Here is a 27213-nt window from a genome sequence, read left to right on the forward strand (position 1 = left end):
CAAGGTCTGTCACACTTGTAAGTTGTTTTACATGCCATCCAAAAAATATTATTCTTATTATTTAAAGTAAGCTGGATAAAGAGTTTCATTGGCTTAGAATCATAAGACAAACAACACATCTGCTAATTTATGTAAAATACTTACTGGAGAGTTTGATTTCTATCTCGGAGTATGGTAGCTGGTTGTCCCTGCACTACCAGACGTAACCTCATGAAATCTGGAGAGGGCACTGTCAGCTCTGTAGCAATCAACAAGGTCATGACCTGTAGCTTGAGGTCATCCAATGTTGCTGTCTTAGAGATCTCTATCTCTCCTATTTGAACAGGGTGAGTTCTTGATGGGGCTTTAGGTTCTTCTGAATGTTTCAGTAGGAAATCTGCATATGATATAAAAATGTTAGATAAAGTTTAATCAGATGCAGGTGAGGAAGACAATTAGAAACTTTCCAATGCAGGTTGACCTTTTATCATGGTAACAGGCATCTACTCATGTTTAAATAACAGTTTCCCACTTACATTGGTTTGACAAAAAGTAAAGTTTATAGTCAATTACGTTTCTCCTAGAGTATTTACCTGGTCACATTGATGTTAGGAAATAAATGTAGTCATCTCTCGAATCCAGCAATCCTGTAAAGATGAAAATATTCTTTCCCCTCTAAGCAAGATGTACACAAAGGGAAGAAACTCATTATTATTGCCTCCCCTTACCATCAGCTAGATGTTGAACCAGTTTAGGTTGAGTGATACATCAATCATGATGTTGCATCTGTGGTGAGCTGTGGGAGGGTTTAACAGTAATGTGATAGGGTGTGACTTCTCAGAGAAACATTATTTACTAAATAAAAGTCGCTTGAAGGGAAAGATGCTTAACTGTCTGAATCTTTTTTCTCTCCAGGAATTCAAGATAATTGCTGAGTATTAAAACCATCTCTGATATTCCTGAGTGATATTATTTTTCGAATTAGCCAATGTGGCAGCCATATTCATTGGGCCTACTAGCCATCATTAGAAGTTTTTGGGTGAAAACCTCATTCTGAGTTAACCATCCATTCAGGAGAATTTTGAGACAGAAATTCAATATGTTCATTGAGGAAACCATTTTTGAAGCCAGATCAATTCTATCTTCTTTTACGACCAAAAAGACAAATAGTCTTCTGGTTAAAACCCCATGACTTGCCACTTAGGAGAAGCAGCAATAAAAAATGTTCAAATTATCTTGCATGGTGGTCACGCTGGATGTAAAAATTAGTACCAACTAGACATCATAAGAAGTCTGCTGGCAAAAAAACCCCCAATGATCTGGCAAAACCCCAATGATTTGACTTTCAATGTAGGAGCTGTGGCGATAAGATTTTAAAGATAGCTGCCATAGAGCCAAATGCATTAAAAGATGCACCACAAGAAGTCTTCTGGTGAAAACCCCATGCTGACATGACTTTCTGTTCAGGACCAGCAGTAACAAGATTTTCATGCTGCGGTGGCAATAGTGGATGTCAAAGCTGCAACATTTTCATTTCGGCAACCTATTCTTAGCTTGAAGATTGGTTAAATATATTGGACCACAAAACCATCTGATGTGAACTGGAGATTGTTCAGGTCCACTGACTCACTATGCATACTTAAGCTAGAACTATCAGAAAACAAGTTTTGTGAGACAGCAGCTAAATTAACAGCATGGCTTATTGGTTCTGACGTCCTTAGTTTCTTACCAAAACCTTCAGCTGCAGTTTTTTCTTGAATTTAGTGTTTTGAAAGACTTATAAAATGACACGTCTCTGATAGATATGCGATAGGACTTGGCCACAATATGCTTCAGTATGCTATTTTTAGACCTTAGAGAGCACTTGTCATAGTCTTAAACATTCTATTTGCGAAAAGTTAGGAATATTTCTCCTAAATAACCGTTTCAATGATCAGAATGGTATTTTCAATTACTGTGTCTCTCACATTCATATGCAAATATCATGTTCATTCATTTGCTTGTTTGAAAGTTTCATTTGTGACTCAGTGAACTTGTCCACATTGATAACTTTATAATCTCTATTTTCAAAGGGACAAAATAGTCCTCAATGATTAGATAAAAGGCTCTCCATTTCTACTGAAAGACCTTATTTATATAGAATTTTCAAATATTGTAGACAGCAGTCTGTAACACTAGTATGTCAAGTTTATCAAATTTCAGTAGTACACCTCACGGATAGATACATAAACACTACTTACATTTAGAAAATGTGAGATCGGTGATTGCTGCTAAATAAAATACAGAAATAATTGTTAAAACAATTATTGTTGATAAACTTCCATGTCCACCCAGCCTCTGTTTTATGACTGTCTAAAACCACTGTTGCTTACTTACTGAGTAACCAGATTCTAATTCTATCTGTCCCTTAATGCTTTGGTTGTCACGTATGTACATGTAAAGTCCATCAATTTTAGAGATTGATTCAATGTAAATTATTAAACACAGCCAAGCACAAATCATGCCATTGAAAACATGAACAGATCTAAAGAGATAACATGGCAGCAAGGTACCAATATCATAATCTCTCAGACACCATGGAAACTGGATGTGCATTCAGTAATAAAATACAAAACACGATCCAACTGAATCCTTCATATGGCTATAGTTGAACCCTTTACCTCATAGAGAGTATGGCTTTTTAGCCCTTCGATATACATGTAGCAAAGTTACCCAGTGCAGTGCGCTATAAGCAGAACACCTGTTACCTATTTGACTCCATATACATAGGCCTGCCTGTTAACTGTTAAGCACTGCAGTGTCTGTTACATTTAGCATCAATTTGAACCACTGTATATTTTTGGTATACATATATTATGTATAGAAAGATTTAAGAGTAAAATCCAATCATTATAGCTGTATAATTATTTGTCATGGAAGAATTTTGTATGTGCTTTAAAATCTTGAGAGAACTCGTTCACCATCAAGTGAAGCAGCATGATCAACTGTTGCTGCCATTTCTCATACTCGAAATTTACAAGTTATTTGTCAGCATCTACATCACTAAATCATCTAAATTTGTTAATTTATAAAAACTAATTGCTCCCCACATCAATATCAGAGCCTTTACTAAAGTTACTGAAGCTTTCATATCATGAAAACTCAAGCAAGTACTGATCTAAATCTGCGGCCTCCATTTTGGAGAGTGGAGAATAGGACCCAGTTACTTTCAATAGCAGATTTCAACCAGATCTTAAACAGCAACCATGTGATCTGATGCAATGGTCATTCACATCAATGAATGTAGTATCTAATAGGGGTTTTCCCTGAAGGTGGCACAACGAAAACCCACTCAAAATGGCTCATGTTTACAGCAGGTGTCGAAAGGTGCTTTTATGAGAATGGTTTAGAGGCATCAAAAGGCGCTTCCATGCAAATTGGGAAGAGGCATCAAAAGGCACTTCCATGAGAATGGATTAGAGGCGTCCAAAGGTGCCTGCATGAGGTAAAGGGTTAAATAAAAAACTTGCTCATGAAATGGAAGAACATTATCTCCATCTATACAATGCAGAATTAATAACCTGGAAGAAAAGCATTTCAGAACTAATCTTTGCAACAAATACCAACTTTAAACTGAGTGCCTATCTAATGGTCATTACAATCAAAGTTGTACTGTATATGCTGGCTTATAAGTTGTGCCCAAATGCAAACTGCACAGACCCAGAATGTGCCTGCAGATCTGGGTCACTGCAGTTTGTTAGGAGTAATCAGGAGAACAAACAACACAGACCGTGATCTGCTCACTCATTAACTGTGTACAGGTCAGAGTCTTTGTCATTTGTAGTTGGTCTTGACTTATAAGTGAATATATACAGTACACAGAAAACTTTATCAAATAAGACAAGTAAACCTGCTAAATAAAAATACTAGATTTGAATAAAGATTTTTGAACTGTGTTATTGAAAAGAATACGATACTAACTTTGAATGGCTGTTGTAATCCAGGAGAGCAGCCCAGCTCTACTACCATCTTCACTGGAAGCAGAATTATCCAGGGTTGGGTACAGCCATATTGGCAAATTCAAGTTACCCTGAAAGGTCAAAGGGCAGAATTAGGACAGTTCCAGCTGGTTGGAAAGTATGAATCTGTTTGTAACAGGAAAAATCTTTTCCAAAATCAGAGCTGCATGTGCCAATTTCTTTCTTTATATTGGCAATTCATGAAAACTTTATTCATTTTGGTATTGATCATATATGAAAAACAATCAGACATTATATCTGTTGAGCTCAAATCTTTGCCCAAAGACATGGCATAAATGTGTCCTTAACCTATGAATTCAAAGGCTTCCCCCATGTTATCAGAAACATGTGAACTCAGCACACACACCATTAGTCTGATTCCCTACACTACTATATGTACTTGCTTACAAGTGAAGCAAAACTGCAAATAACACAGATCCTTATCTGTCATTGCATATTGCACTGGCAGATCAGGGCCTATGTTGTTTGTTCTACTGATTAATGCTAACAAACTGCCAAGACCCAGAAATGCTGGCACAATATGTGTTGGCATATCTGTGTCTGTGCATTTGGCAATTACTTGACTTACACGCGAGTATACACAATAATTAAGATTTAAATGAATTTCCATATATAGAAATGTACACTAGTGAGAATCTTCCAAAAGCATATTTTCAGAGAAAGACTTTTATATGAATCTTATCCATTCCAAGGCCAATGAAATAAAACTTATTTCAAACACTTTATCACATAAAAAATGAATTTTATTCTTGCAAATAAACATTATTGAATAAGAAAGTTAAAAATGATAAACTCCATTTCAGTGGCTAAACAATTATGATTGAAATGCACAAGAGTATAATTTGTCATCAGAGATGTACACACATATATATCAGCATGTAGAAAATACTGCAAATTAGAAAGTGTTCTTTGAAATTCACCATAAATTTGTGATCTCCTAAACTTCAAACATTAATAAAATGTAATTTTAAGAACTTCCTGGCTACTACTTTAATGATCACCAGCTTGTTTCTTGTAATACTACTAATTCCAGGGATATGCATACTACTAATTACCAGGAATATGCATACTACTAATTACCAGTTATATACATACTATTAATTACCAGTAATATGCATACTACTAATTACTGGTAATATGCATACTACTAATTACTGGTAATATGCATACTACTAAATACCAGTAATACGTATACTACTAATGACTGCTAATATGCAGTATATAAATTACCAAAAATATGCATACTAATAATGACTAGTAATATGCATGGTACTAAATACCAGTAATATGCATACTACTAAATACCTGATATATGCATACTACTAATGACAAGTAATATGCATCCTACTAATTACTGGTAATATGCTTATTACTAAATACCAGTAATATGCTAACTACTAATGACTGGTAATATACATCATACAAATTACCAATAATATGCATAACTACTAATGACTGGTAATATGCATGCTAATAAATACCATTAATATGCATACTACTAAATACCAGTAACATGCATACTACTAAATACCAGTAATATGCATTATACAAATTATCAATAACATGCATACTTCTAATTACCAGTAATATAATTACTACTAAATACCAGTAATATACATACTACTAATGACTGGTAATATGCATACTACTAATTATCAGTAATTAATATAGATACTACTAACTGCCAGAAATATGCATAATACTAATGACTGGTAATATGGATTATATAAATTACCAATAATATGCATACTACTAATGACTGTTAATATGCATGCTACTAAATATCAGTAATATGCATACTACTAATGACTGGTAATATGCATGCTACTAGTTACTGGTAACATGCATGCAACTAAATACCAATAATATGCATACTACTAATTACCAGTAATATGTATACAATACCAGAAATATGCATACTACTAATGACTGGTAGTATGGAAGCTACTAATTACTGGTAATATGCATTATACTAAATACCAGTAATATGCATACTACTAATAACCAGTAATATGTATACTACTAATTACCAGCAGTATGCATACTACTAATGACTGGTAATATGCCTGCTACTAATTACTGGTTATATGTATGCTATTAAATACCAGTAATATGCATACTACTAATTACCAGTAATATGTATACTACTAATTACCAACAATATTCATACTACTAATGACTGGTAATATGCATGCCACTAATTACTGGTAATATGTATACTACTAAATACCAGTAATATATATATACTACTAATGACCAGTAATATGTATGCTACTAAATACCAGTAATATGCATACTACTAATTACCAGCAATATGTATACTACTAAATACCAGTAATATGAATACTACTAATTACCAGTAACATGCATGCTACTAAATACCAGTAATATGTATACTAATTACCAGTAACATGCATACTACTAAATACCACTAATATGCATACTACTAACTACCAGTAACATGCATACTACCATTTACCAATAATATGCATACTACTAATTACCAGTAATATGTATACTACTAAATACCAGTAATATGTACACTACTAAATTACAAGTCATGTACATACTACTATTTCCTAACCCCATTTTCTCGAGATTGTCTGAGTAAAAGAATAAATTTCTTGCTCAAAAACCTCAAAACATTATACAGTATTTTAAGCACAACTGATCAGAAGAAATTTAATTTTTCACTTCCCCCCCAAAAATAATCTAAATTGAAATAATTCTGGAATCTCCATTATTCTAAATGTGCCCTAAGTAAATTTATAGGTCAAAAGGTTTGGGGAACACTGGACTTTGCTAGAAATTATTTATGTGAAAATATCATTTTCAGTACCTTGGTGGGAATCTTGCCTTTCTCTAGCAGAAGATGACTACCATCATCAACATGTGCATCTTCCAGGGTACAATCTAGATCATCCAGAACTTCCGCTGCTTCTCTGCACCAGTTGGTTTTACGTAAATGCCAATGACCCTCTGCAAGATTATAAATTCTAATGTAAATTAGTTTTCCAACTCGCTCAGATACTTGCTACACTCTTGCAAAGTGAGTTTCAAGTCTGCTCAGTTCTAAATGTTCCTTTAAATAGTCGTAATGGGGTGAGTTTGAAACAGATTTAAATATAAGTTCAAAGATGAATTATGTTGTGTGTTCTTTTATCTTTATTTTCTTGTAATTGTCAACTTTTTAAATCATTTATTTACTTGACATAACAAAGATTTAATTAAATTTGCAATTATTGAGATGGCCCTAGAGGCTTGTACATGACCATATTTTCCACTTTCCAGTTCAAGATAAGCCCGAAAAATGCAAAGAGCTTGAACCAATACTGTATGACTGATATGAAGTGCAAGATAAGTCCAAATGCAAAGAGCTTGAACCAATACGGTATGACTGATATGCAGTGCAAGATAAGCCCAAATGCAAAGTGCTTGAACCAATACTGTATGACTGATATGCAGTGCAAGATAAGCCCAAATGCAAAGTGCATGAACCAATACTGTATGACTGATATGCAGTGCAAGATAAGCCCAAATGCAAAGTGCTTGAACCAATACTGTATGACTGATATACAGTGAAAGATAAGCCCAAATGCAAAGTGCTTGAACCAATACTGTATGACTGATATACAGTGCAAGATAAGCCCAAATGTAAAGTGCTTGAACCAATACTGTATGACTGATATGCAGTGCAAGATAAGCCCAAATGCAAAGTGCTTGAACCAGTACTGTATGACTGATATACAGTGCAAGATTGCCCAATTGCAAAGAGCTTTGCCCAGTATGCCTGATATGCTGATCAAGGTCTACAATATTTATTCAGCAAATAATTTATAACAAAATTCATTAACCCTGGTATATATCAAGATATTAACAACAACTGATATGTCTGTACAGTGTTGCAGTTGAACTGGGTTCTTCATAGAAAACATGGTTGTAGCAAAGCTTTGGCAGCCTGTACTGACGAGTGATGACTTGTTTAAGAACAAATAAAAAAACTGACTTGATCACTTTTAAAATTTCCTTAAGTCTCTGCAAATCCTCCATAAATTGTAAACCTCTCAAAACTGAAATTAAGCTTTGCAGTCAACTATGATATATACAACTTCTCCCTTTTCATTTAACTGAAAAACCAAGACTCGTATTACTTCAATTATTATTGTAACACTGCCATCAGAAGCAGATTCATGTTCAAAACTTGCTGCTCTTTTATTGTATGGGAAATACATATCTCACTTCAGCCTACCTGGCAAGTCTGCCTTCTCCTTCATCAGCTCTAGACAGTGGGACACTAACATCTTCCTGTCCACAAAGATTTCCATGTCTGGACAGCTGCTGGTGGGTTCACCAGGAGTGAAGGTCAAAGTAATCTGAAGTTAAAAAAAAATATGTCTATCAATATTATTGGTAGGGCCCCAAGTGGCCGAGTAGTCTAAAGCGCTCACCATTCCAGATCACTGCCATCTCACCTCTGCCTGGGTGGGTTCAAGTCCAAGGCTCGGCTAGCGTGGGTACATGGGAAAGCCTGCCAGTAGCTTCTCGTGGGTCGGTGGTTCTTCCCTGGGTTTTCCAGGGTTCTTCCTCCACCAGTTATACTGGCTATGCATAGCCTATCTTGTGCTGAAAAATGGCATTAAATCCTACAACAACAACAACATATTATTGGTAAGTTTGCTGTAATTAATTGAGTTCAATTGCTTATTCCATGCAATTCACTGTACCATATTTACCATTTATGTTGGGATACAATAAACACTGAGTCAACCAACATTATTTTTAATTAGAGGAATGTTGAGCAATTTTCTCAAATAAATTTACCCACACCTCACCCATATTCAACCATTATCCTCAGTCACAGATTTTGTTTTGCAGAAAGAAAATGTAAGGAAATCTTTCCGAAAATGGTGTCAATTAAATGATTGGAAAGTGTATACATCTTCTTATGATCAGAATAATATGTATTAAGCATACCTGCCAAATGTCTCATCAGTGTTTGGGGATAAGTGTTCAAATGTGAATAAAATGAAAATAATTATGTTTTTTCTTTGAAGCATTTTATACACTTCCAAACAAAAAACTGCTGGCAGAATTAGCAAATCATCAAAATCAAATCACACACAGAGGTAGCTCATCCTTCCCTGAGATTTTACCTCTGCCATAAAAAATTAATCATATTTCAACACTGCTTTATGATTCCAACTAATGAAATAATCATGTTGAGTATTCTATGTATGGAGTAAAGTCCGACTTCAAAGAAACTGTTCCTAATTTATGAACTAACCAATAATCTTTAATACAGATTGCTCAAACACAAAGGCAATAAAGTGTAATAACTTGTTTCTTCAATGTGCATCCCAACTTATCAAACCTCAGACAAGGTTGTTCCACTTTTTTGTACTTTACCTATGCAAATTAGCCAAATGGGCCTTCCCACAACAGTGCTCAAAGGAATACCACACAGAGAATCACCTTAGCTACTGACAGTCAATTAAGTAATCTGAAAAGTATGTCAGGTCAGGTTGTGCCTGCTACCACAAGTAACAGCAGGTGGTGACTCTTGACCAAGAGTGGACAGCTACACCTGGTTCCCTCTGGAAAGTCCTTTCTGGTGGATCAGGCAGCTGATATTCTCATTCCCCAGTTGTGATGGTATATGGTAAGAGCTGTGTGGACAGCACAAGTCATTAGCTCAGGTGCAGTAGGAATTCATGGCCATACACTGCATCCAGACTTGTCTTCAGATGCCTTGATACTGTCAAGCCACTGGATTCAGACAGACAGAGACGAGAGAACATAGGAGACTGCACGATTTTCCCTCAATTCTTGCGCAAGTCATGACATTACACCCCTCACCCCCACCTTCAAGTCCCGTGGCAATCGGACAGCAGAAAAACAGTAAGTGTGGATACACTGGGAGTTGTAACTGCAGTCCTGTACAGTTGGCTTAGGGAAAGGATCACTTTTCACTGGACCAAATCAGCAGTGGAACTCAGCAGCCCCCTGGGTGACTGAACAGCCCTTTCAGGACCAAATTGCTCACATACTTAAGAGGAGGAAGGGGATAGAAAGGTGCCCTAAATATTGCCTGCTTCACCTGAACCCTGGTCTCAGCATACCATGACTGATGCGGATCTCACCTTAACAATAAAAAATATAACAGGACAAATGTAATGCAACTCACCATCAGCGCCTGGAAAGTACACAAACTAATGTACAGTAATCAGCAGATAGACCAGAGAAAAGGACAGCTCTAGTTGGTAGAAAACTGGCCACATTCAACATCAGGACAGCAGCACTGAGTAATATTAGGAAGGTCAACTCATCAAAGGAGGAGTCGTCTTCTGGAGTAGCCAAAATAAAGAAGAGTGACATAATGCTAGTGTTGGATTTACCATCAAATCACAGCAAGCAAATCTCCCAAAGGATGCGAATGACAGACTAATGCAAATGAAAGACACTGTCTGGAAAAAGACATGCAACTATCATCAGTGCCTATGCACCCACAATGACCAACTTTGACAAGATAAGGGACAAATTTATGAACCCCAGGAGGTACCAAAGTCAGACAAGCTCATTATTCTTGATGACTTCAATGCTAAAGTTGGCACAGATAACCAGACATGGTCAGGTGTCATTGGCCCAAATGCCTTTGGCAAATGCTACAGCAATGCACTCCTCCAATTGAGGAAATGTGCTGAACACAACCTTACTCATTAGCAACATAGCCTTCCAACTGCCAAAGCCATTAAGACATCTTGGATGCACCCAGACTCAAAGCACTGGCATGTTACTGACTACATCATTAGGTGAAGAGACAGGTAGGATGTCCAAGTGACTAAAGCCATGAGAAGTGTAGACTACTAAAATTACCACAGGTTCATTGTCTCCAAGCTCAATATCCAAATTCAGCATAGCTGATGACCAGAGAGTAAAAACGTGCCCAAAATCTTAATTTCTCCAAATTAAAACATGAGAATGTGAAACAGGCATATGTCCGAGATCTGTAAAGCCAACTAGATACAACTGATATAAACCCCATGAATGTCAAGGAAAAGTGGAAATCCTTCAAAGAATTTTGTTCTGATGGAAAGAGAAAAAGTCGCAAATAAAGAAAACTCTTCCAACTTGTAGTGGTCTATTTTCCACGTAGATTTTGGTTTTTGTGAGGTCTCTCGTGACGACAGCATGCCTCTTGGCCTGAGCGGAAGTAGTGACGGGTGTATTTTTAGGCTTTGCCTCTATGTCTTATACTTAAGGGGAGATCATTCTGCCTGACCACCACATTAGGTTGGCAGATAACTTTTGGCTCCCTTTAGCTAAAAGTAGTATGTGGGAGGGTTGGTAATATGACTAAGTAACGTATTTGAAGAAAAAACATTTCCTACAAAGTCTCTATGTACTCAACTGCATCCAAAACCCTTGCTTCAACCATATTTAAACATCAAAATTCATTTCAAGAGAACGAAGTTGCCATACAGAGACTTCTGAATGAGAAACAGTTTACAGAAGTCCTGTTTAAAAGACAGCACTTCACCATCCAGGAAGACAGCCTTCAACAACATCAACTGGACTGTTTGGGTGGTCAAAAGAAACACTTCAAAGATTCCCTCAAGTCATCCTTGAATCTCTTCAACACTTACCTCGAGTCTTGGACAGATCTCACACAGGATCAGTCCAGCTCACATAGTCTGATCCACACTGGAGCTACAGAGTGATGTTAAGCTGAGGAGAATTACAGAGGCAGTACAGAAGCATGAGTAATGTAAGTCTCAGAACTGCTGCGCATTCTCCATTGATCAAGCAAACTCAAGTAGCAGTGTTTCCCTTTACGCACAGTTATGCGTTAGAGACGCATGTTAAAAAAAATTGACGCACACTTTTTATTACCATGCGTATTTTTGACGCAAAGGATGTACACGCTGCGATGTGTTCAATTTCCAATGCAGTGGACGAACGATGGCATCGTGTCCGAGTTCGAGTGTAGGCATTGTTATGATGGAGTAGCCTCCCCTAATCTCGCGAGCTCATACCAGTCTGGTTCTAGTGTAGGCTTTATTATGATGGAATAGCTTTCCCATATCTCGCAATTACACGATTTTCTTCAGGCTCAGCAGTATGTCTTGGAAGCAAAGGAACATTGATATATTTCTAAATAGAAAAAGACCTCCAGAGGAAAACCACGCGTACCAAGAATCATCAGCCAAGAAGGTGAAGGTTGATGAACATATAAAAGTAACTGTGGCGTGTAGCTTAATCGATAAATGGAAGAAAGAATTCCCCTGGGTGGAATACATTTCATCTACTGGAATGACATGCTTGACTTGTGTTCGGGCGAGTGCAAAGACTTCCAAAGTCAAGAATCCTTTTGTGACTGGGTCAAAGAACTATCAAAAATCAGCCCTTGTTCGCCATGAAGAATCAGGGGAACATATTATCACAAAAGGGATTATTTCGCAACAACGAAATCTGGATGCTTGCCGAGAAAAATGCAAAGAGCAGATAGACGCTAGCCTCGTAGCGCAGATGAGAACGGCGGTGCATATGTGCCGAGAAAATATTCCAGACCGACAGTTTCCTGGTTTAATCGAACTTCAGGTAAAATCCCCCTCCTCTCTCTCTCTCTTTCGGCTTGCATGTGTCTGTGTATGTCTCATGTCTTATTACTTTAGATCGAATTAATTTATATAGTGAAATGGTCATTGATCAGTCCACTCCAGTTTACTTTTTTTTAAAATAGAATTTTCAGTTAAAGAACTATAACACTGAAAGAAGGGATTAACATTGGTTCTGCAATACCTAGTAAACTCATTACCTAGTGAACTCTCATACCAGCTGACTTGTGCTCTGTGACCGGATGATATGCAAGTTTTTATTACTTTTTTTAGAGGGACAATGGTTGTTCAGCCCTGAAGAATGAGACCCTGACATACAAGAAGCATGGGATTGTGTCCGAGATGCAGGCAGCAGCCTCTTTAGTTTGCAAGGAGAGGGTCCAACAAAGGGTCCTTACTTCTCCATACCTGGGCATTCTTCTGGATGAGTCTTTGGATATTGCTGTGCAAAAAAAATTGGTTATATTTTGTCGAACTGTTCATGGTGGGAAGGCATACACTGAATATTTAGCTAACGTGAAGGTGCAAGATGGAAAAGCTGAAACAATCACAAATGCCTTAATGGATATTCTCCAGGAATACAAGATTGATATTAAGAAGGTGATTGGTTTGGGCACTGATGGGGCAAATGTCATGATCGGATCAAAATCTGGAGTGGGTGTACGGCTGAAAGAGAAGAATAAAAGAATGGTGAGTGTCTGGTGTATTGCTCATAGGTTAGCCTTGGTTGCATACTGGGCTGCAGCAAGCATAGCATACATGAAAAAGTACCAGTCTGTTTTGGTCACAATCTACAACTTCTTTCTTTTCATATTCAGCTTGTAGATATCAGAGGATGAGAGACATGTGCCAGATTATGGGAGAGAAAGCGAAGAGGTTCAAAAAACCTACCCAGGTGAGATGGCTGTCTCACCATGATGCTGTGCAAGCCATTGAGAGCTGTTGGGGATGCATAGTTCTTGCACTTGAGCAAGAAGCAGCTCAGAATGACTCTGCAAATGCTTCAAAAGCAAAAGGCATCCTAGCCGAGGTACATACATACAAGTTTCTAGTATCGACATTGTTATTGCTTGATGTCCTGCAAGAGATAACCAGATGCAGCAAAGTATTTCAAAAGGAGGTCATTGACATTGATCAGGTAGAACATATGCTTGATGCTACTCTGGAAACACTCAAAGATCATGTCAGCAATGTAGATGGATACACACCACGTGTGACTGAACTAAACAGTCAACTTGACATGTCAGGAAAATACCAAGGTGTACAACCCAAACAATATCATAAGGGTACTAAAGAGTCTGTCAAAAATCTTGGAAAAGAGTTTGTAACATGTGTTGAATCAGAGATGAGAAAAAGATTCTCCCCATGTGATATGCAGATTTTGAAAGACCTCTCAACAGTACTCAATCCTAGAAAGTTACCTCAAGGCACTGAAGAAATAAGAACCCATGGTTCCAGATCCTTGGAGAGGCTCATTGAACAATTTGGAACTGGGGAAAATCCTCTAATTGACCCTGAGGAAACCAAGGCATCTTTCCTTTGCTTCAAACGCTACATTTCAAGACATAAAGAGAAGGGGCTGGCTGAAATCAGTGAAGTACTTCTTCAAGAAGGAGGGGATATTTTCCCCAACTTTGCTCAGCTTGCTGCTATTAGTCTGGCCATCCCTCTTACATCTGTGCCTTGTGAGTGAGGGTTCTCTGTCCAAAATGCTATACATTCACTCAAAAGAAACAATCTTTCATTGAAGTCTCTTCATGAGAAAATGCTTGTTAGGTATGAAGCCAAACGTCCTGATTTTGACAAGCAAGAGTTTGCAAAAGACTCGTGCATCAAATTTCAAGAAATCTGTTCCAGGAAGAAACAAAATAATGAGGAGAGTAAATTTCCTTTCAGATGCATTAAAATGATTGTTTAATTACTGAGCTTGTTTGTTGATTTTAAATTTTAGTTTGAGATAAAGTGAGCATGCAATACACGTATTTTCATATGTTCAGGTAAAAAAAGATTAGGGATGAAATGAAAATTTGTCACCATAGTCTTGACCCCCAATATTTTTATTTGACCCCCAGTTCTGATACCAAAGGTTTTTTTTGACCCTTAGTTTTACACTCCTAGGGGATACAATGAGTAGCATCTCCTGTAAAGCGTGTCACAGATAGTTTTGAGCACAAATTGGCCTGATCAGCCACTCCCACACTCACAGAAACCAAAACAGTTAGTGATGTTATGGTCATCTATAAATCTGAAGGATGAACAACAAGTAATCTTTGGAGTGGCTGTTGTTTATCTCTGACAACATTTTAACTTATAATTACTTCTGTGACAATTTATGGTATAATTCTTTTTGAAACTATGCAAACTGTTTACTGTTTATACTGGCTACAGGTAATGTACATACACCGCTCCCTCGATAACTCGCGCCCGGATAACTTGCGATCCCGCTTATAACACGGTGTCCGTCTTGGCTCCCGATTTTTTCCAGAGAAAATGTATTTAAAATATCTTAAAAAATATGCTGAACATGAAAAAATTACGATAAGAATTGATAAATTAAACCTTGATACATTGCTCGTTTTATCATCGAAAATGGTGATTAATGCCCGTAAAAATATAACCATATTTTGAAATTTGCAAGTTCTAAAGAAGAATTAATTTCAGAGATCTCGAAAATGCTTAATTACGCGTATTTGGACGCCAATTTTTGATCTGAGACGCAGAAAATCACTGAGGCGGGAGTCCTCCGTACGCATGTAATAGGTGCACGGGAAAATTCAAAGATTTGCCGGTCCTGTTTCAGCCACCTGCTTTGTGGGAAAATGTGTTGATCAGTTAACTGTGCTGATATTTACAATGACAGAATTCAGAGACTAAAAGACTCTTTGATGTACTGTTGCCATTTTATAAGAGTACATTAAAAAAAAAAAAAGAACATGATGCAACAGCTTGGCGTCTAGTTCAAAGGCTTTGACTAGCGGCCAAGTGAGAAAATGTACTGCTATTTAGTGATTGACTTCAGAAGCAGAAAGACCCAGTTTTAAAATCCTAGCGAGACCTCTGTTTAAAGATATCATATATTATGTAAGTTTTTATGATAAATAGTTGTCAGTATACTGTAAATAAACAGTCTGGTGAAATAGCGATCAATGAAAACTTCTGGTAAATGCTAACAGGTGGCAACAGAGAATGAAATAAACACCAATTAAACGTCTTCCTGTGTGAAAGTCACGTTCTAATCCTTTAATTCCGTTTCAGTGTAAACATTATAATCACAACATATTATGTTCATTGAAAACATGAAAAGAGTCAATCGACCGTCACATCGAAACCCGTGAGTACTTCTGTGAGAACCTAATTACATGTACATGCCGGCTTTGTTTTGATCAACAACTTGGGGAAGTGTTTGTTGCATTAAAAAAAAAAAATCGATTACAAGAGACCTCGGGTGCTGGATTAAGGGTCTTGGAGCTGCCTTTGACGTAAAGCAAAACAGTAACAGAGACAACGACAATGATAGTGACTTCGAATGTTTCAGTGAAACTGATGTCATTAATGCCGAGGCTGTTTGGGAGAAATTCGTACAGACTCATGGTCCTGAGATGGGCATTTCTCCTGATGATATGGAGGAGTGGATTTGTGCTGACAATGATTGCCCCACAGCCGAATACATGTCAGATAAAACTATAATTATTTCTATAGCGAACAAATTTGCAGCAGAAGACGATTCCAACTGGAGTAACACAAGTGTTGAAAGTGATGCAGACACAGATGTTGCACTCCCCACCCCTCTGCAAAGGAAGCAATCAAATATTTTAATATTGCCATAAGGTGGCTGGAGACCCAAAATGTTGACTATGTAAAGCTCATGCAGTTGAGAAATCTGAGGGATTTTGCTCGGCGGCAGAGAAACCAAGGAATAACACACACACAAAAAATAACTGATTTTTTCAAAAAGTGAATTAATATTTGTCAAGCGTGGCACAAACGGCAAGTATTAACTTGTTCTAATTTATGTTGTTTTAAATTTGTAGACCAATTAAATAGGTCTGTACTGATTAACCCTTGTTTTTTTTGTTTTCCATTTTACTTCTATCACATTCAAAAATATTTATCTATCGTTCGATCGACACTTTCTCGAAAAGAGTCGATCTTTTGTATATAAAAAACACGTCTAATTTGGATCAAACAATGAAACTAGAATGTATCCAATTCAACATAAAAATTAGTGACGTAGTACACAATGTGTGAAGTGGTACACATGTTAAGCGAACGGAAACCACGTGGAATAATGTTTTCGATAATCACCTCAATATACTGTAATTTATCCTGAAATTAATATTGTCCTATGAGGAAATAATAAAGTACACCGTTATGAAGAGATATTTATTAACATTTAATCTCAGAACGATTATAAAGTGAGTATTCAACAGTATAATCTGCCTACCCTACCCCCCTTATTTCTCCATTATGTTGTCAATCACTTTATTGGTTTTGGGCTTATTTTATAGGTCCCTCGATAACTCGCGCCTCACTTATAGTGCGGTCGATGTTTCTGGACCCCGATGTGCACGAGTTATCGAGGGAGTGGTGTATATCACTGTGTTTACATTTTTTTCAAGAATGACATTTACTGGAAATTATGTTTTTAAAAATATGACCATATGTTAGTGGTTTTGGAGTCTAATTATCCTTTTTGCATGATACATCATGATCTGGCTGGTATGATAAAGTTTCACACCAATCCATTAAAAACTGCAAAAGTAGATGCATTCACAGGCTTCTGTCATAAATTGCCTCCAGATGCAAGTCAAAAAGAGTAATATCTTGTCTAAAAATCATGGGATCCCTAGCATGTCATCTTTAATGAATCTTTAATAACTGCATCTTTATCTTATGACAATAATATGTACTAATCCTTCACCACAATCCATTAACAAGTGTCCAGTTATCTGTATTAACTGCTGAATGCTGAAATCATCTCTGCTATTCTGCAAAAACAAGATTTTAAAAAAAGCTGCTATGGTGAACGTAACGGCTGTCAAGAATGACATTCATTTCATTAAAGACCATCAAGATATCACAATAAGTCTTCCAGTAAAAATCTAATTTCGATATAACTTCGAAACAAAGATAACAAGATATTTTGGTTGACTGCTATGGTGGCTATGTGGGATATCTGATTGGTACCATTCCCACTGAGGACCAACCATCATAAGACGTCTTTGGGTGAAAGCACAAGGTTGATATAATCAACCAGCTAGGAAAAGTTGTGATAAGAATTTCAAAATGGCCATTGTCGTGGGGATATTGGAAGTCTGATTGGCTCTGTTTTCATTGACATCCAACTAAGCATCATAAGAAGTCTTTCAGCAAAACCCCCATGCTTATCTGACCATTCTCTCAATCAGTGATAACAAGATCTGGAAGAAGGACATTAACATTTTCATGACGAACCAGATATCATAAGATGTCTTTCAGTAAAATCTTTATTTAGATACAAGCATCCATTCAAGCTGGCCTTTTCGTTGACCAAAATGGACATCAGATTGGCACCAATTTTGTTTAGGACCAAGTAGACATCATAAGAAGTCATTGATAAAAGCCCCATAGCAATATGACTTTTCATTCAGGAGAAGTAGCAATAACTAGAGTTTTAAAATGGCTGCTGTGGTGGCCATGTCCAATGTCACCAATTTCATTTAGGTGAAAACCCTGTCTCGATATGATTTTCCATTCAAGAGAAGTAGTGACAAATTTTAAAAATGGCTGCTATGGTGGCCATGTCCGATGTCAAATTGGCACCATTTTTATTTAGGTGAAAACCCTGTCTCAATATGACCTTCCATTCAAGAGAAATAGTGACAGAATTAATTTTCAAAATGGCTGCTTTGGTGGCCAAACAGGATATCAGAATGGTACCATTAAAATTTAGGACTATCTAGACATCATTAGAGGTCTATTGGTAACAGTACCTTGTCAATATGACTTTCATTCTGGACAAGTAGCAATAAAAAAATTTTCAAAATGGCTGCTGTGCAGGTCATAATAATTGTCAGATTGGCACCATTTTCATTTAGGAATAACTAGACATACAAAAAATTATTTATGTTAAAACCTCAAGCTGATATGACCATTAATTTAGAGGGAGTAGTGACACAATTTTCAAGATGGCTACTGTGGCAATTATATTGGATGTTAGAGTAGTACCATTTTCATTTAGGCCCAACTAAACCTTCAGATAAATGTGTATATAAAGTTTCTTGGCAATGCTGCATGTAGATTAGGAAAAGTAGCAATAATGAACTTGTGCAAATGGCTGGTTGGATGATGGACAACAGACAATTCCATAAGCTCCCAGTATAACAAAAGTTATATATCAATACTATCACATATATCCACATAATAGCTGGATCTATTTGCACCTAAAAATAAAGCTTCTCTGGTTAATATTTTGTTAATATCAGTAGGAAAGATCAAACTTTTCCAGTCAATTTTGACATATTATTTTATAGTGACGAAGGTAATGTTAATGAAATTATATAACTTTTTACTACTCTTAAATAAACTTTTTTTATTTAATTCTAAAGTATCAAAATGGGTACCCAATTTATCTTGCACACCCATTTTGTAAACCAGTTCACAAAAAGTAATGGTGGAAAGTTTCTATGCAAATTCAGAATTATCCTTTAACTTCTCATTTTTCCAAATCTCATGCTTAAATATGAAAATAAATTAAACCAATGCTCTCTAATACCATTTGGTAATAAAAGAATAATATTTTTCCTCTACAGTATTTTGCTCAAATTATGTTTATTTCTGCATGTATTGTTACTTGTTTTACTTGTTTGTATTCCAGATTTAACTGGCAAAATCTTTATACCGAGTACAAAGGCAGCTAACAGGAGGAAACAAATTAAAATTTATTTCACCATCACTTTAATTTTGTTAATGGTACTGCATAATTTATGTTCCATCAATCGATTCATGTAACTGACATACAATTGAACTGATAACAAAAATGAAGAATGGCTAAGTACACACATCATAATCTGTGTTGGAATGGTTTTATAACAAAATGAATTTACTTCTTAATCACAAGTGTTAAACCTTTCATCACTCATTAGTACTTATGATGGTCTGATGGAATACTAAACAATTATGATGGTCTGATGGAATACTAAACAATTATGATGGTCTGATGGAATACTAAACAATTATGATGGTCTGATGGAATACTAAACAATTATCATCAAAATAGTGCTAAATAAAACCCAGCCCATTACAAACCTGATCTGTAGCTGGAGCAAGACCATATTCCAAAACTAGACAAGTCCCAGGTCCTACACCTGCTTCAAACACACACTGGTCTTCATGTACTGTAATGGAAACCAAATAAGCAACAATGATTCACATCTTTCAAGGACAGATTAAAATAATTTCACAAATTCTTAATGCCTGTAATACAGCAATGAAAAGTATGAATGTAGAACAAAGAAAACCCCAATGACCATGATCATGACCTATGACCATGGACAACAGACTAATTTTAATGTACTGTAAAGAAAACCCATATGGTATGGATTTTCCGATGCTGAAACTCAGTAATATTTAACAATGATGACTGCATTACTGCATAAAATATATGCATTTTCACAAAAACCTGGAATAACTGTAAACATGGTATTACATCTCACAAAGCAAAAACAAAATGTTTTGTAAAATCCAACAAATAATTCATTTCCCTAGAATGCAAACTAAACATTTAAAATAAACTTATAGTATTGTGAATTAAATTCCAAATAGTCCTAAAAAGTTCTATCACATGTCCAAAAGCAGAGCAAATTCCAGTTGTGTTCCTAATGAATTCCAATCTTCAATGTACTGATATACTAACTGCCTGGAATGTGGGTGGCAATGTCTTAATTGTCTAGATGTATCACAATGATATAATCCAAAACATCCTTGAATGAATTCACAAGAATTCCAAATCAGCAATTCAGTCTGAAAAGTATTATTGATCATTTTTGTTGTTGTTGTTGTTGTTGTTGTTGTGGGGTTTAACGCCATTTTGCAGCACATGATAGGCTATACATGGCGGCCAGTATTAATGGTGGAGGAAGAACCAGAGAAAACCCCGGAAAGAACCACTGACCCACGAGAAGCTACTGGCAAGCTTTCTCACATACCCACATTGGCTGAATCTTAGACTCGAACCGCTGCAGACAGAGGTGAGATGGCAGTGATCCGTAACGAAGAGCGCTTTAGACCACTCAGCCACTCGGGGCCCCAATCATTTTTGTAATTCCAATGAATAATTGAAATAAATAAATACTCTCAATAGAATGTGAAATCTGTTTAGTGCTACTTTCATATAGAAAACAAAGACACAATAGCAGAACCAAGATGGGGGTCAGTTTTCTGTCAAATTCATAAACAAGATCACTTCTAGAAACATCCAAGATCAAAAAGGCCATGAAAATATATTTACCTACAAGTGATAATTATCATAATGTATAATCTACAATCATAGAAATATTTTAACTATGTAATCTGTTGTTTATAAATAAAAAGACATTAGCCAGATAGGCCCAACTCCTACCCTTAATTTAAGAAAAAGGCCAATCACACAATGCAGATTAAATATACATAGCATATAATCATGTATAAAGGCAAATACACAATACAAATTAAATATACATAGCATATAATCATGTATAAAGGCAAATACACAATACAAATTAAATATACATAGCATATAATCATGTACAAAGGCCAATACACAATACAAACTAAATATACATAACAATGGGTTTCTATTCATAAGAGTAAAAAAAAAAAATCTTCCTAAAAACATAATAAATTCTGAATGTTTGTTACAGCTAAGGCATCCCTCAATCAAGAGTTTTGATATAATGCATGTTTAGTCATCACAAAGCTAATATATATATTCTAATATATCTGTTGATGTTTGATTGAATGACAAAATTCGCAGCATTAAAATCATCAAGAGAGCCAAGATAGATTGAAATTGCTCACACGACTGACATCTGCCCAAGAAACAAATGCGAGAGCAGTTGTCAAGAAATCTGGATCATAAGAATATTTTCTGTAGATATCATTTCCGATGTTGCTGACTGCACATGTTATAGAACATCTGTTGCTAGATTTCCCTATTTTTTTTTAATCTTTAACTATATAATGCCATCTCATCATTATTTGACCAATATCAAATGGTTTTAATGCATGATGCTTTTGTCTGGAGTTATCAAGTTCTATTTGAGTTCTATTTAATTTCTTTTTATGTTCTCAAATCCAAGACAAGTATCTCCAGAGCCTGAACAAATCAAGTATAAAACTATTTTAATAACTGAAAATACTAAAACAAGTAAGACTGTTGAAATGCTGCATTAGTAGGTATCTGTTAATCAGTCCACTGCAGTATTGGTACATGGGCCTGGGGATGCATAACTCACATGGTGGACGCAATCCAAGTGTGTCATGCTCTATTCTCATCCTTGTTTCAGTCTCTGCACATTTTAATCCAAACCTCTTCAGACAAAGTTTCTTTAAATCTGCAACACTCTGGAAAAGATTTTTAATCTTAAATAAGTGGAATCTACAAGTAGCACTTGCTTCCAAAGTAAGATGGAAAACAAAAATATAAGCTAATCAGGTATATTTTGCAAACATCTTACCCTTTCTGTTTATCAGTCCCTATAAGCATAAAATTTTACAAAGACATCTATAATCTGTATCATGCAACAGCAAAAAACATTCAGCTCTCCTTTGCTGTAACAAATGGGCTTGTGTTTTGTAAAATGTAGGAGAGCTACAAACAGCAGTGTTGAGGAGAGTTATTCACTCCTCAAATATTAACGGCATCATGGTTTAATGCAGATTATTGCTAATTGCATGTGACGTTATATATAAAAATGGCAGAACCTGTAAACATATCAGTATTTGTGAAAGGCATGAAATCTGGAACAAAAACTGAGAAGAACACTAAAAAAACATGGAAATCTTTTTTTTGAACAATACAGTTGGGGAGAGTGATGGATTGCTCTACTGGAAGCAATTTAAGGAGCACAATGGCATGCGAGAGTGATTGTACTTGTCAAAACATATGCCCTGTAACAATATGGATGGAGTCCATAACTGCCAATTACATTACGTGCCAAACTGCCATATAATGAGAATGATAGAAAAATTTATGGATGTGTATGCAAGGAAAATAAATATAACATGTGCCAGTCAGGAGAATAGTAATAATATTTAAATTAAAAACAAATTTTCACTTCATGGTATATGGGCATTTAATTTTGTCAAATAATAATGTAAAATAAATTATGATACAATACCAAGTTATTTTCATTTAACTCATATTGACATATTTTGATAGATTAATACACAAGTAACATTAAAACAACAATGTAACACATGCCTTTGATAAATATACATGTCAATCCTCATTGCTGCAGTGTCATCACATTTAAAGTGATTTTTGAAATGATAAAATCTCTATCACTTGGAAAAGTAAATCAAATGATAAATTCTGAATGCATTTGAGGTCAATGCATTTTATACTAAGAATACAATTCTTGAATTTGGAACTAAAAATCACATGCTTACCATATATAAACAAATATTTCAAAGAAATAAATATATAATGATCTATATAAGAAAGCACAATGTGTAATGTATATTCATTTTTGTAAATTAAATATCAGATCCCCCATTAAAAACATTTACATGTAACAACAAGACACACAAAAGTACTAAAATGTGTATGAAATAGACTCACAAAAGCACCAGTGTGCAATAAATAGAAGACTCACAAAAGCACCAGAACGTGAAAGAAATAAAAGACTCACAAAGGCACCAGAATGTGTACAAAATAGAAGACTCACAAAAGCACTAGAATGTGTATGAAATAGAAGACTCACAAAAGCACTAAAATGTGTATGAAATAGAAAACTCACTAAAGTAATAAAATGTGTATGAAATAGAAAACTCACAAAAGTACCAGAATAAGGATGAAATAGAAGACTCACAAAAGCACCAAAATAAGGAAGAAATAGAAGACTCACAAATGCATCAGAATGCGTATGAAATAGAAGACTCACAAAAGCACTAAAATGTGTATGAAATAGAAAACTCACAAAAGCACCAAAATAAGGATGAAACAGAAGATTCAGAAAAGCCCCAGAATATGTGTGAAATAGAAGACTCACAAAAGCACCAAAATAAGGATGAAACAGAAGATTCAGAAAAGCCCCAGAATGTGTGTGAAATAGAAGACTCACCAAAGCACCAAAATGTGCATGAAGCAGAAGGCTCAAAAGCAACAGAATCTGTATAAAATAGCAGACTCACAATGGCACTAGACTGTGTATGAAATAGAAGACTCACAAAAGCAATAAATATGTATGAAATAGTGACTCACAAAGCATTAAATTGTGTCTGAAAGAGTGACTCTTAAAAGGATCTGAATGTGTATAAAATAGCTACTTTTTAAAGCACTAGAAGGTATATGAAATAGATGACTCTAAATAGCAATTATCTCATTATTCTTTACATCAAGAGGAATGTGGAAAATTAAAATATTACTTTAAGAACCTGTCATTTTCTTTTAGTTGCAAAAACGTTAATATCTCCTTTTAATAAAAGCCCTGAAGTAAAGATTTTTTCTCACAAATGTATGTATATGGCAACTCTTGTATATGAAAGAAACATAAATCAAATTTTTGAGAGAAACACATGTAAATATTTATAATTGAAATATTACTCGCCATTTCTTTATCAGCTTCTACTTTAACTTTTGGATATTCAGCATAGGTCTGTAAAAAGAATAATGCAAGGAATTAAGATGTACTACATGTGCAGATCTGTCAAGGTATCACCTGCACTGACTGATTTGCAACAATAGAGAATTAATGGCATTAATAACCCAGTAATTTACAACACCAGTATAAATATCATTACTGACACAGTAACTGGCTACAATACATACATTAATGGCATTGCTAACCCAGTGATTTGGAACAATACAGTATAAATGGCAATACCAACCCAATGATTTGCAACACTATAGTATTAATGGCATTAATAACCCAGTAATTTGCAACACTACAGTATAAATAGCATTACTAATCCAGTGATTTGCAACACTACAGTATTAATGGTATTACTAACCCAGTGATTACTAATACTACAGTATTAATGTCATTACAAACCCAGTGATTTGTAACACTATAGTATCAATGGCATTACAAACCCAGTGATTTGCAACACTACAGGATAAATGGCATTACTAACCCAGTGATTTGCAACACTACAGTATAAATGGCATTACTAACCCAGTGATTTGCAACACTACAGTATAAATGGCATTACTAACCCAGTGATTTGCAACACTACAGCATAAATGGCATCAATAACTCTGTGATTGGAACACAACAGTATTAATGTCATTACTAACCCAGTGATTTGCAACAATACCAGTATTAATGGCATTACTAACCTAGTGATTTAGCATTAAAGGTATTACTAACCCTGTGATTTGCAACAATACCAGTATTAATGGCATTACTAACCTAGTGATTTTCAACAATACCAGTATTAATGGCATTACTAACTCAGTGATTTGCAACACTACAGTATTAATGGCATTGCTAACCCAGTGATTTGCAACACTACAGGATAAATGGCATTACTAACCCAGTGATTTGCAACACTATAGTATAAATGGCATTACTAACCCAGTGATTTGCAACACTACAGCATAAATGCCATCAATAACCCTGTGATTGGAACACAACAGTATTAATGTCATTACTAACCCAGTGATTTGCAACAATACCAGTATTAATGGCATTACTAACCTAGTGATTTAGCATTAAAGGTATTACTAACCCTGTGATTTGCAACAATACCAGTATTAATGGCATTACTAACCTAGTGATTTTCAACAATACCAGTATTAATGGCATTACTAACTCAGTGATTTGCAACACTACAGTATTAATGTCATTACTAACCCAGAGATTTGCAACACCAGTATTAATGGCATTACTAACCCAGTGATTTGCAATACTACATTATTAATGTCATTACTACCCTAGTGACTATCAACAATACAGTATTAATGGCATTACTAACCTAGTGATTTAGCATTAAAAGCATCAATAACCCTGTGATCTGCAACAATACCAGTATTAATGGCATTACTAACCTAGTGATTTTCAACAATACCAGTATTAACGGCATTACTAACTTAGTGATTTTCAAGAACACCAGTATCAATGGCATTACTAATTTAGTGATTTTCAACAATACCAGTATTAATGGCATTACTTAGTGATTTTCAACAATACTAGTATTAATGGCATTACTAACCTAGTGATTTTCAACAATACCAGTATTAATGGCATTACTAACTTAGTGATTTTCAACAATACCAGTATTAATGGCATTACTAACTTAGTGATTTTCAATAATACCAGTATTAATGGCATTACTAACTTAGTGATTTTCAACAATACCAGTATTAATGGCATTACTAATTTAGCGATTTTCAACAATACCAGTATTAATGGCATTACTAACTTAGTGATTTGCAGAATGAACTTCATCATGAATGAAATCATCTTGGTACAGTACCAACTAGTCTGCAACAATACCAGTATTAATGGCATTACTAATGTGAGGTAGCTATTTCTGAATTCTTTTCAAAGTCACTATATGCAAGACCCGATGGTTCATCATTATTTACAAATTCAATTTAATACTCTATTCTGAAGACTACATGTTGGTGTTTGCTCATCAGCTTCAATCACCTTGACAACATTAACACATTTGAATTTAGCCAACAGTAAATATACAGACTGGTAAGGAAGACATGATGTGGCCATGAGAGTTAGTTAAACAATGCGCACATACAGATGTCATGACCACTGACCCTGACAGACTGACCTCTGCCAGACCTGCCAACCGTAACAAGACCTTCTCAGTAAGGCAGTAGATTTTTTTTTGGTAAGTTGGACCAGTTTTCAGTAAGGTGTAATGAAATATGTATTGCTACTGTCAGACTAGAAAACGTGCATTTATATTAAAGGTCCACAAGGCTTTTACATCCAGTACAGTTTTCCAAACCCTACAGAGCTCAATGGCTTCTTTATATCTCTCAACTTGACATAATCCTTAACAAAACAATTAAATTTCACACTGGCCATGGCAATCATCTTTCCCGACATGTGACATAGTCAAATCAACATATTATGTCCTCTAAATGTAATTGTTGCCGCTTTTGTCCTTAAGAATCTGAATATACTCTTTTATTCATCTGTACTATTAAAGCTTTTTAAGAGGTTTATTGTCCATTTTCTCCTGGTGTGTCGCTTGTTGGATGCCATTTGTAAAAAAAATATAATAAGTAAAAGCTTGATTATGCAGATACTTTGCATCACAAAATATTTGCAGTTTAAAGCATATTAGGTACTCTGGTAAAGTCAGTCTGAAATATGAAACTTGGATCCAAATCAAGCATGAACAAACCAGTATCCGGACTTTACCACAAGTAACCTTAGTTCTGTAATTTGATC

At 35.5% G+C, this 27213-nt stretch overlaps 2 protein-coding genes across 2 annotated transcripts in view; one reads left to right on the forward strand and one right to left on the reverse strand.

The window, feature by feature from the left end:
• LOC149779523 (ubiquitin carboxyl-terminal hydrolase 40-like) overlaps nucleotides 1–27213 on the reverse strand; it is a 110994-nt gene that overhangs the window by 16489 nt on the left and 67292 nt on the right. Inside the window, exons 21-27 of the mRNA XM_089940232.1 lie at nucleotides 24403–24450; nucleotides 22087–22195; nucleotides 19901–19989; nucleotides 8248–8371; nucleotides 6838–6977; nucleotides 3940–4048; nucleotides 145–376 (exon numbers count right to left, since the gene is read on the reverse strand). Of these exons, the coding sequence (XP_089796358.1) occupies nucleotides 145–376; nucleotides 3940–4048; nucleotides 6838–6977; nucleotides 8248–8371; nucleotides 19901–19989; nucleotides 22087–22195; nucleotides 24403–24450 (851 nt within the window). The remainder of the gene's footprint in view (nucleotides 1–144; nucleotides 377–3939; nucleotides 4049–6837; nucleotides 6978–8247; nucleotides 8372–19900; nucleotides 19990–22086; nucleotides 22196–24402; nucleotides 24451–27213) is intronic.
• Nucleotides 12117–14306, forward strand: LOC149779524 (uncharacterized protein C17orf113-like). The gene is made up of 3 exons (XM_089940332.1): nucleotides 12117–12596; nucleotides 12887–13339; nucleotides 13446–14306. Exons 1-3 carry the CDS (start codon nucleotides 12117–12119, stop codon nucleotides 14304–14306), a joined length of 1794 nt encoding a protein of 597 aa, XP_089796458.1.

Source organism: Sinohyriopsis cumingii, chromosome 17 (assembly GCF_028554795.1).
Source record: "Sinohyriopsis cumingii isolate HCF-2022 chromosome 17, ASM2855479v2, whole genome shotgun sequence".
Lineage (NCBI taxonomy): Eukaryota > Metazoa > Mollusca > Bivalvia > Unionida > Unionidae > Sinohyriopsis > Sinohyriopsis cumingii.

Bases quoted from the DNA above. Each gene is read 5' to 3' on its own strand.
- LOC149779524 (XM_089940332.1), top strand. From the start codon at position 12,117: ATGTCTTGGAAGCAAAGGAACATTGATATATTTCTAAATAGAAAAAGA. The intron at 12,597-12,886 runs GTAAAATCCCCC...TACTTTTTTTAG, and splicing joins CTGGTTTAATCGAACTTCAG to AGGGACAATGGTTGTTCAGC. The intron at 13,340-13,445 runs GTTGCATACTGG...TGTAGATATCAG, and splicing joins TTGCTCATAGGTTAGCCTTG to AGGATGAGAGACATGTGCCA.